At 30.7% G+C, this 12,775-nt stretch overlaps 1 protein-coding gene across 1 annotated transcript in view; it reads left to right on the forward strand.

The window, feature by feature from the left end:
* The first annotated feature begins 8,521 nt into the window (after positions 1 to 8,521).
* The window catches only part of LOC134695819 (CUB and sushi domain-containing protein 3-like), a 49,479-nt gene continuing 45,225 nt past the window's right edge, over positions 8,522 to 12,775 (forward strand). The window contains exon 1 of the mRNA XM_063557246.1: positions 8,522 to 8,773. Within this exon, the coding sequence (XP_063413316.1) occupies positions 8,617 to 8,773 (157 nt within the window). The 5' untranslated portion in view covers positions 8,522 to 8,616. The remainder of the gene's footprint in view (positions 8,774 to 12,775) is intronic.

Here is a 12,775-nt window from a genome sequence, read left to right on the forward strand (position 1 = left end):
TAGAGACGATTTTCATTAATTTTATTATTTTAATCACTTCTATGTATAGTTTATCATTCTACGCGCTACCAATTTTGCTCATTGAAACCGATAAATTTATTCACATTGCACCATTAAGATTCTTATATATCAGTTGTATTTTAAAAGACAAATGTATCAACTAGCTAATGAACATCAGGTAATGATCTTGTCTGCATTGATTCAACTTAAAACTATTGTCTGATCGGTTGTCAGTTGGAATTTTCGAAAATTCATAAACATTTAAAAAAAATCTAATTAAATATTTCGTGGAAGTGCAGACTAGATTTTTTTAATGGTTGAAGACTATAAACCCTAGTTATTACAAACAAAAAATTATAATTTTTCGAAGATATGCATTTTCATCATCCCACTTGAAAGACTGTCGTCAAGTACTTTCCGTAAAAAAAAGCTTTTCGAACACTCCTACTCTGTTTTTGTGATTCATTAGATAGGTATTTCACTTGACCCATATATTGAATCTTTAAGTACTGTGATTTTTTTATGTTATTCAGTCCACCTGTAGCTTTGATATATATAAATAAAAATCTGAAGGGAGACGATGTATGAAATATTCTTGATTTGTACGATATCAAGACAAAATATTCAACTCAAAAACACCCTAACATAAAAAGGTGCACTCGATTTTCTCCTTTCGATACTATTGTTACTCATTTTTTGGAATTTTTTCTTGAGGCACATAATGGAACGGCAGACACGAAAATTACTAAACTGATAGATTGATATGTTTTCCGTCCATTGTAAAAAAAAATTAAAATCGGAGGTTATGCATTTTTTTCATCCAACTTGAAAGATACCCATATCGTCGACTTGATATCTAACTGATCTGCTTAACTATGTAATAGATACATTGAAAACTTATGCAAATTTTAATAAAGCACTTCGTAATTGAGAAGAAAATTGTAATTTTGTTTGTTTCTATTAACAATGATTAACTTTTAAAATTTTTGTCACTATAGTAAACATTACAGTACACATTTATCGCCTTCTCTAACAAAGAGCTTCGATTATTTTGTTCTATTTCAACCGGGTTTCCGACTGATTAGTTTATCTATGTATCATTTAACCAATACAGTATTACGTATTAATCAGCTGTGCTTGACCGCACAGTGGAAACTGTTTCTACCTGTACAATTTATAAATCATTAGTTGGAAAGCTCAGGTGAATTTCTCTGTGGTCAGAATTATCTGTGTTCTCATTGGTTAATTGGGACATACCCCCAGATTTGAAATGGGTATCGTTTTGAAAAAATGCAGAATTTATATTTACTCTAGTTTGTGCTATATCTATATGGTTTGGAACGGAATGATATTTCAATGATAGTCATTTGCAGTATTTCGGACATAAGGAATTTAGTATATTTACTTTATAAGGTAAGAATACACTTTATTTACTTTCAGTTGTATGAGAGATGAATGAATTGTATGGAACGCCGTAAGCCATATTTGGTAGGTATAACCCATATATTCCTATATTGTGTAAATGTGTGTAAAAGAGATGATTTAGAGTATGATTTATATGAAAGCGTAGTTTGCAAGTAGGGAGATAGATTTTTGAATGATTCTGATAATGACCTTTGACCTTTATGTCATGAGTCTTATACGTCACATTGCTTTATACTGATACTACGTCATAGCCAGTAATTTTAATATATGATAATCAAGTTTATATTACTATTGTGATTGATTATTAAAACATGTAATAATTTGTTATATGGAACTATAATGTGTATTTGAATACTTATTGTGTTGTACATTGTTTGTGGGACCCATTGATCATATAGACATATATTGATGATAGAAGTAAAGCATTGGTTATAATGCTAATGTATTGTTCTTGATGTTGTGCATAGCCTGATTCCACAAATTGGTAAGGCTTATCTTGATCACTATTGATGTACGTATTATTGATATACTATGGTACCTTGAATTATGTTAATAGAATGTTTGATAGTTATATTCAAATACAGATCATATACTTAGTTTTACGTTCACGATCGTTATGGCTATGATATTTTAACTTTGTATTTATTAAATGACGTCAGCTGTTATAAATACAAATATGTAATTACTTCATATGTAACTGTGATAATTAATAACTTTACTTTATATTTAGGAGATAACTGTATTGTATTTTAAGCTCCGACGGCATCAATTGGGGATTTGATGGTCGCAAATTAAGTTTACTGGCGACGCGTTAGCGGAGACAGTAAACGGGTATTTGCGACCATCAAATCCCCAATTGATGCCGTCGGAGCTTAAAATACAATATTGTTATCTCCATTCTAATGAAACTGACAGAAAACAACGTTAAAACATGTATTTAAAATCTGTCATATGCCGTCTGCGCTTGCGCGTACGTCCCATAGCATCAATTGTCAATTGATGCCATGTAAGAAAGTGACGTTATCCAATCAAAATGAACGTTTCAAACGTTGTTGCATTAGAATTGTTATTATTATTTCAGGGCTATATTTATTATATTTCCTGAATATTAATTAAGTATGAAGAACCTTAAACAGAGTCTTGTTATACGAGACTTAACACCACCCTGTTATACATCTGTTTACTTAAGGAAGATACCGATTCCATCGGGCCGCAATCACCATACAAAGTCGGAAACATTGTGATTTGACGTATACATGTAGTGTTTTGTACTTCCTAAATATGTCTTTGAAATAATATTTTTTTTCCACAGAAAACATCATTTATTTTAGAACATATCCAAATTCGGAGACGGTTATCGATCTGTGTCTTATTTGCTTTCACGCCTCCTCAGTCGACGTACTGAACGCGTAATTTCCTAAATGTCCGGCGATTTCGTGGGCAACTTCTTGTACTTTTTTACCAATATTCATCGAATTTGATTAGAGCACTGATTTTAAAGCTTAATTATTGATAATTAATAACATTGCGCACGATGTTGGTACCAACTTCATTTGTCTATAGCTATATATAGATTAGAATAAAGATAAATACGTGGAATGGTCAGTTCGATAAAAATATAGTGATTTCTGATTGAATTTATTACATTAGACTGGATCATAAAGTAAAAAAAAAAAACGAAATTTAAAATACCAGGAATTATAACACTTAAGAATCCCATCTTTACGCAAAAAGTAATGTCCAACGTTACATTTTGTGGATCAGAGTTCTGTTTTTTTTCTATGGTATTTTTTCTCCGATCATCGTAAAACTTCACAAGAATATTGCTATTGTTACAGTTATTCGCATGTTAAAGCAAAATTATTATCACTGAAACCGTGATCGGAAAATGTTATTCTTGAAAACTGTCTGAAAAATGTCCAAGCATATGCAAGTTAAGTATGTTTCGGGTTTGCGCATTTATACCGTAAGATTAAAAAAAAAACTGAGAGGTAAAAAAATATTAATAATATTTTGATTTTTTTTCTTTCTCCTGGTTTATGATATTGTTTTGCCAGAAACCGTGCGTATAGTTTCAATTGAAATGACTTCAAAAAGTATACCAATCTTGTCCCATTGAGAAAAAGACACGTTGTTTTTTTCCTTTTAAATGGAGGTTTTAGTCACCTGTCTATCAAATAACCAGTGTTAGATCATAGAAAATATAACTTGGTGGTAAAAAAAAATGTTTTTCTTTTTAAACATTATCGTGTAACATCGATTTACATCTTTTCGTTAGGCAACAAGGTTTTTAAATCGTTTCAAAAATACAGCCATTTTGTCCCAACGTTCGCAAAACGTAATTGATGCCATGCTCTGATTTTTTTAATTTTATATCGTTATTATTTGTTTCCAGTTTTTTTTTTAATGCAAACTACATGTATAAGTTACAATACAACCAATGTTGTTGTTGTTTTTGTCCCGGCTGATAAAGCTGCTAATAATATCATTATTGTTTGACGTAAATTTTATTTAGAGGTTCTGCAAAAGGAAATCACGAATTCACCAACATTCCAACTGACTTCATTTTCAGAAAACGACATCTGTAACAAACATAAACTTTTAGCTACTTCTTTACAAGCAGAGCCAAACACAATGAAAGTCCCAACTATGTACTGGCTTCCGAAGCTGCACAAAAAACCTTACAAATATAGATTTATTTCATCTTCTAGCCATTGTTCCACTACTAAATTGTCTGTTTTACTTACTAGTACACTTGATACAATAACAAACCTGATAATAAATTGTTCAAATAAGGCCTCTGAAAATAGTGGAATTAATTACTTTTGGAGTGTCAAAAACTCGTTGGAAGTACTTGATAAATTGCATGGATATATTGGTGATTTTGAATCTGTTCAAAGTTTTGATTTTTCTACCCTATATACCACTTTGCCCCATATTCTTATAAAGAAAAAATTCACATCCCTAATTAACTGGGCATTTAAAAGTCGGAATGCGAGTACATATGTTCAAACTCTTTTAGATCATTTTTTAGTAGCAATAAACAAAAGAACTATGTCAATTGGACATGCTTTGATACTATTTATGCGCTTGAATTTTTACTTGATAACATTTTTGTTCGCTTTGGAGATTCCGTATATCGTCAAGTTATTGGAATTCCAATGGGGACTAACTGTGCACCACTTATTGCGGACCTGTTTTTGTATTGTTATGAGTTACAATTTATGACTAAAATTAGCAAAGACCCATCAAAACAACATTTGATACAAAAATTTAACAATACTTTTAGATATTTGGATGATATATTGGCTCTCAATAATGACGACTTCAGTATGTATACTAAAGACATTTATCCTGTAGAACTTACTTTAAATAAAGCTAATGATAACAATGACCACTGCCCTTTCCTCGATCTTGATATCTATATCATAAACGGGAAGCTTAATACAAAAATTTATGATAAAAGAGATGATTTTTCATTTCCTATTCATTTGTTAATTATCCATTTTTAGATGGTGACGTTCCCTTGTCACCATCTTATGGTGTTTATATATCTCAACTTGTACGATTCGCTCGTGTATGTAATAACGTATTAGATTTTAGCGAGAGAAATTTATGTATTACTGAAAAATTATTACACCAGGGTTTTCGATATCACAAACTGGTCAAAACATTTACTAAATTTTATCACCGGTATAAGGAAATAATTCGTAAATATAACTCAACATGCAGACATCTGATACGTTCATGTATTTCACATCCAAAATTTTATGGAAATATTCTTTATAAAGCACAAAAATGTCAGTATTCTCCTCAGAAACTAACAAAACCTTTAAATAGACTTATTAAAAGGGGATATAGTTACGATACTGTTGTCAGGTCATTAAAGATTGCATATTTTGGCTTTAACATTGATTCACTGATAGGGTCTTTGCATCAGAACTAAACACATTTATTTCTAAAAAACAGTTGTTGGCATGACACGGGTTATGTTCTTCTCATATATTTTATGATAGTATGATACTAAACCCCTAACGGGAGGGATTGTACCTGATATTCATATGATGAAGACATAATCTTTCAATCAGTTTAATTGAGGTCTGGAGCTGGCATGTCAGTTCACTGCTAGTAGTCTGTTGTTATTTATGTATTATTGTCATTTAATTTATTTTCTTTTGTTACATCTTTTGACATAGGACTCGGACTTCTCTTGAACTGAATTTTAATGTGCGTATTGTTATTCCTGTACTTTTCTACATTGGCTAGAGGTATAGGGGGAGGGTTGAGATCTCATAAACATGTTTAACCCCGCCGCAATTTTGCGCCTGTCCCAAGTCAGGAGCCTCTGGCCTTTGTTAGTCTTGTATGATTTTAAATTTTAGTTTCTTGTGTATAATTCGGAGTTTAGTATGACGTCCATTATCACTGTACTATTATGCATATTTTTGGGGCCAGCTGAATGACACCTACGGGTGCGGGAATTCTCGCTACATTGAAGACCCATTGGTTGCCTTCGGCTGTTGTTTGCTCTATGGTCGGGTGGTTGTCGCTTTGACATATTCACCATTTCCTTTCTCAATTTTATTGTGAAAGGAATAGTTTAAGTTTAAATTCAAATGTTGACCAAATGAGATTATTTGTAAAATCACATTGAGAAAAAACCAATTCAGGCAATAATAACAAACAAAGGATATGCATAATGCCACAAAAAATGAGGAAATGCGAAAAACACGAATCCCAAATGTTTAATTACCTAGATATTTTACGACAAAGAATGCATCGGGAAATGATCAAATATAGAAAGGAAACGAAAACGGAAGAAAATGCAACAAAAGAAATATGTATAAATATGCAAAAATTAAGAGAATATAAATACAAAATATGTGCGGAAATGAAAGTATGATTCATTAATGCGGTCTGCGGCCGAAAGGAAAATTACCAATTATGGCCTGGAAAGACTGACAACTCGTGTAAACGAATATTCATTGAAAAAAATATCTATACGAAACTTTAAATTTTATGTGTAAAACTATGCATTTTTTTAACAATCGGTTACCAAATTCACAACAGTAAATTAACCTCATCAATTATATGCTTGAACGCTGGAAAATTTCTTTGAAATCGTCAAAATCGCCTCACTTTGAGGAACGTCTTGTAACGCTAAGTATTACCAACATCGTGCGCAACGTCTGACCGTTAAAAATATAGATGTTGTATTTTTTGGTTCAGGAATGATACTATATTTATTGGCTTTATCTAAATCTTATCTGTAGAATAAAAACAAATGAAATTAACTAATTAACCTGCTGTACAATGTTAGATTTTAAATGTATAGCTATGATTCTTTTTTCGACTTTGTCTTTTACATTTTGCCCCATTGATTCTAGCAGTCATCAACATTTGTTTTAAAAAAAAAAATATTTTTTAAATAATTTGGACTCAATCATCGATAATAGAATACGTTTGAAACATGTTGAAATGTAAAATTTAATATTAGAAGTGCATGTGGAGCAGCAATTTGTAAATGTCATACTTCAATTGTTTGGATTGAGTGGTAAATTACCGTGTAAATACATGTAATTGAAGATCGAACTAACGCCTCGGGCATACACTCCTAATTTTGGTGTATCTAGTGAACATATTGTCCTACCTCAAAATAATACCTTAATGCATTTGTAATATGATAATAGGTGTGCATCTAAAATTGTATAACTTTCTTTTTAATATTATGCACTGAACTGTAATACGAATATATTACATAGATTGTCATCAAATTTCATTATTTTGTGATTTGTCAATATTTCATATTTGTTGTGTGTGAATTGTAAACTGATTGAATGTATGAAAGTGTTGGGCATTAATCGTGTTAAGTGAAGTGTATGTTATAAATAGATAAACTCTAACATCATGAACATAATCAGAAATTAATTTATTTAGAAGTTAGAAATGGATACATCTAAGAAGCTTTGTCACGACAACATGCGTTTAGTCTCTTTTTGATTTATGTGTTCATCTGTATTATGTAATGATAATATCAAGTTACAACTGATAATGTTTACGTTGATTGAAATCAATCTACTAAATTGTCTCCCATCATTTGGTCTATTTTATCAGTCTATTAACATCTTTAACTTTTCTTTATCGAAATTAGTTAATCGGTATTTTAGTGTTAAATGTGTTACCCTGAATTTTACATTACAGCTAGATAAGGTGGATAATGTTTATAAACTAATGGTTCATAAGTGTTTCTCGCTTCTCGATTAAGATAGAGATTATAGATCATTTTGCAGTTTTTATATTTCAGTTTCAAATGGGAAACTACAAAAAAACGTTGTTAAAAATAACTTAACTAAAATCAAGAAAAAACAAATATTAAATGAATCTAATAAAGAAAAAAATCAAAAAGTTGTTGTGATATGTTAGGTGACATGATGTCTATGGTACTTATCATGGTAAAACTTTACCCGTCCCAAGTAAGTTTTGTCTTGAAACAAAGACATAGTCTTCTTATTTTTTTTTAAAACCCCGTCTAAACATGATGATCAACTATTCTTAATGATATATATCTAACTTAACGAGTGCATTTATTTTGAAGTTGATGTAGTGTAATAAATTGCATCTAACGCATAGCACGTATACAATGTAGTTTACTATTACTCGACCCTCGAATTAAGATAGGTTTTATCTCATTTTATATTGGTATACTTTTAATTACATTAACCAAGTGATATTTGACTTTAGATTGTTCTTATAGTTAAATCAGGTCTCTATAGTTTGTTTGAGGTTTGTTACTCAAGCTGCACTGGAAAGAAAATGTATTGTCGAAATAACTTTCTTGTCCAATACAATTACTTCCATGAATATAATCACTAAAATTGTAGTAAAGTGGTAAATAACTATTTAAATCTGTAAGTGACAACTCCCATAAATGACTATGCGCTTTTAGCGTACTAAATAATAACCCTGGTGTATTCGTTGATAATATTTGTTATAATTCAAAAAGGTGTAGTGCATTCATAATTTGATAGTATATGTAAATTTTGATCTTTTGTATTTTCCTTTTAAATCATTCTTATTCATATTTTGTTTTCGGCTGTTTTTTAAATCACTGAACTGGAATAGACACCTGTATAACAAGTGTTTAGCAAATGCATTAAATTTGTTGTGTTCATGTAGAAAATTGAATCGAATATGTGTCAGATCTTAGACATTAATGCAGGTGCATGCTTTGACAGACAACATACAGCTCTCATTTTTAATGCACAAATGGAAGTAGGCAAACGTGGAGAGATTTGTCACAAAAAATTGATTTCATTTATTATATGTTTGATGTATTCGTCCATGTCAGGTAATTATAGTTTTTTTCTTTAAACTTATACCGTTTACTTTGATTGTCATCAGCCTACTCGATTTTATTTATTTTGGTCGAATTGTTATTATCTACCTTATTTATGATTTAGAAAGCCAGACGCGTGTTTCGTCGACATAAGATTCATCAGTGACGCTCAAGTCAAAATATTTATAAAGCCAAAGAAGTAAAAACATACATGGATATTATATTAAATAACAAACATGTTTACGATATTAAATAACACACATGCATACGATACGGAATAACACACATGTATAAGATATTAAATAACACACATGTATACGATATTATATAACACACATTGCTATTGTTATAATTATAAATAAATTGTTTACAAACTTTTGTACTTTTTTAAATACTAAGGCTTTTCTACCTCATGCATAGATTACTTTAGCTGTATTTGGCAACACTTTTAGGAATAGTGAATCTCAATGCTCTTCAACTTTGAACTTTATTTGGCTTTTTTACACTTTTTTTGGATTCGAGCGTCACTGGTGAGTCTTTTGTAGACGAAACGCGCGTCTGGCGTATATATAATATTAAGTCCCGGTATCTATGATGAGTTTATTTACACATTTATACGATATTAAATAACACACATGTATACGATAATAAATAACACATATGTACACGATATAAGAAAAAGAATACCTGTGAACATATATGTTTATACTATTGAGACTGGATGATTCTAGAACAAGACGTTATAATTTTAGTATAACTTTTACCAATATTTTAATGCTAAACAATGCAGAAATTTAGCAAATTAAACCCGTTACTACGAATAAAGTACATTACATTAATTGTGCTTTTTATGGTTTAAAAATCTGAGTTTCACATGTTCAATCTGAAACAACGTATCATTTTTGATTAAGTTGTTTATAAAGAGTGTAAACTATTAAAAGATACATCTAAAATTACTGATCATATGAACAAATATGCTAAAATATTAACAAATTTAAATAAATGTACTTGTTAATAATTATACTAAAGTTTCAGCGTATAAGCAAAAGAACATATGGACTTATATTTTGAAATAGCAATAAATCATAACGTTCGCAAATTGCTTATGTGTTTGTTACACTAATAGACAATTACTATGGATTTTACTGTAGTCTTAGTAATTCTTGTACGATTTTCATTTTTAACTCACTTATATGTTTGGGAGTTTACAATAGCCTCTATCATCACCGAATTTATACACCTTTTTGTAACGATTTTTCGTTAAGGTTGAAGACAAATTGGTGGCTTTCGATTGCTGTTTCTTTTTTGATCGGGTTGTTGTCTCTTAGACAAATGTGTGTAAACACCCCCATGTACATTCACAATGTTATCACTGATTGAGGTGTATCTATTTTGTGTTGTTATTAATTTTCAAATATATGCTGGTAATTCTGTCTGAGGCTAGAATCAAATTAGGTATTCCGAAATATGTCTTCCAACGTCAGATTCTGTGTGTGCCTTCCCCTAGCTCATGACAGTTTATGTGTTGCTGTTTTCAAATGTCTGTCGTATTTCATTTTTTTGTTATAAATCAAGACATTAGTTTTTTTTTCTATGGGTCTTGTATGCGTATTCTTAAAAGCTGTACTCTGACAAACAGGTGCTATCGTCAATGTCATTTGATAGGCAGCTGTCTCATTTGAAACATATCATATATCATTATTTATCAAGAATAAACTGTGGACCAATTGTAATCATTAGTTGGAGAATACTATTAAATCCAGTTCCAAGATCAAAATGGAAGAATCAAATATCTGTAAAACAGTAAATAGATATAGAACCTTTGTTCATATGATACCAAGGAAACACAAGGCTGTCCTCGAACTCTATGCAGGTTTTGTTCCAGTATTTACACCATCGTCTGATCCTGACAATCTGAACACTTAATGTAAATCGCAATCGTCATCAGTCAGTTGACGAAGTCACGATTTTTTTTCATTAAAAATGACGAACAGAACGAATCCGTTGCAATCAATTTCACAAATGATTCGTTAATAAATCATCCCGCAATGATTCCTGTCTACTTGAAAAAGTAATCACAGTAATACAGTTACCATACACATATAGTTTCAAACGTGTTCGCCTTGTTTCGCGACTGTCTCTGATAAAAGCAATTTTAACTAATCAACAAAAGGACCTTCTACATAAATCATTTAAAGGGTTCCGTGGAACCCAGTGTCTTGCCTACTTTATGAGGCTAAAAAACAATGTTTATGAAGTTTAACTGCATATTACATGTAATGTTACCCGAAGGAAAACTACGGACATAGTTAAGTTACATTCTGAAAAACAGAAAATATATTTTTACAAAATGTTTTGTGATCATAAGCAAGTTTCTGTCAAAGTTTTGTAGAAATCCTGGATAGTTTAAGAAAGTTATTACAATTTAAAAAACTTTAACAACAGAGTGAATGTTATGTTTATGAATAAACAGGATTATTTTGTCCATTTTTTCTTGATACTATACTTGGTAGAAATCAAGGATAGTTTAAGAAAGATTTCAAAATTTCGTAAACATTAACCACAGAATTAAAATTTGTGGACGCTACCGCCGACAACGATGTAAGATTGCTATTTCTAGCTTTTCGACAAAAGTCGAAGACTCAAAAATTTAATTCCACGAGTTTCTCGACAAAAGATCGTAAGTACAGTTTGATGTTGTTTCAGAATCGTTTTGAGGTTTTTTTCGCTATGTATTTTTGAGATACTTATATCAAGTTAAATTATTGAGATGTTTACTCAAACATATTTGATTTAAAGAAAGTTATGTCTTATCTGATTCATGAGCACATGCATAGTTAATTATAATAGTAAAAAGTGTTTATGGCGGGTTTTATTATACCAAGGACTGTGTGTGATCATCTGCGAAGTAATGGTCAGTCTCATTATTGCATTATCCTTATAAAGCTTGGTTATCATAGAATATGCTAATGATATCAACAGTGAAATAATTATGTTTCCACGAAATGTGTTTATACGATAACATTTGTGAAGAAACTTCTTTTCCAGAGTTTAGGATCTAGGTAAACCGAGATGAAACAAACATTGCTGAAATTTATTACGTATAATTCAGTTCACATTCGTCCTGCTCTGTGTGAGATGTCTTTACTTTCTATATAAATATACTTTCAGATGCGACCTGTTCTTTACCTCAAAATATGAGGAATAAAGTATGGGAATATAGTTACACTTCAGTATCAGACAATTCAATGAAAGTAACCAATTTAAATATCGCAACAACAACGCTTCAAAACTCTGTCATTAATTTAAGTTTCCGGGGATCAATATTAAAAGATTGGACTTGCATCAATAGTTTTCTCTATTTCTAACACAACAACTGTGGTAGTTTTCAAGTAAGAAAGAACTACTAGTATATAACTAATAAGTTAGTAAACAAAAAAATTTAAGAAGCATAAGTTTATTTTCAATAATGTGCTGTTTTGAGATTATTTAAAATTAGTCAAAGAATTTTCAAATATAAAATTGAGAGTGGAAATGGGCAATATGTCAAAGAGAAAATAACAATGAACAACTCGACCAAAGAGCAAACAACAGACGAAGACCACAAATGGGTCTTCGAATGCAGCGAGAGACTGCCGCACCCGGAGTCAACTAACCCCTAAACAAAAATGTATGATAGTTCAGTGATAATAAACATTATCGTAAACTCCGAAATATACAAAGGAAACTAAATTTGAAAATCAACGAAGACTAACAAAGGCCAGAAGCTTCGAAGTTATACCAAGCAAGGTAATTCATTATGTAATGGTCGGTACCATGATGTCTGTTAGGATCTGAAAGTATTACACGTTTCAGGAGAAATATTTATGTAGGCCTTGATTTCTTTTTTTTTATTCCATTGCAAGATAATTGATTCTTTTAAACATTTTGTATTTCAATTCCCATTGTATTGCTGATCATTTATATGTGGTTACAGTTTTTGAATCTAGAATAGGGTACAGGATAATATGTGAA

This window comes from Mytilus trossulus, chromosome 14 (genome assembly GCF_036588685.1).
Source record: "Mytilus trossulus isolate FHL-02 chromosome 14, PNRI_Mtr1.1.1.hap1, whole genome shotgun sequence".
Lineage (NCBI taxonomy): Eukaryota > Metazoa > Mollusca > Bivalvia > Mytilida > Mytilidae > Mytilus > Mytilus trossulus.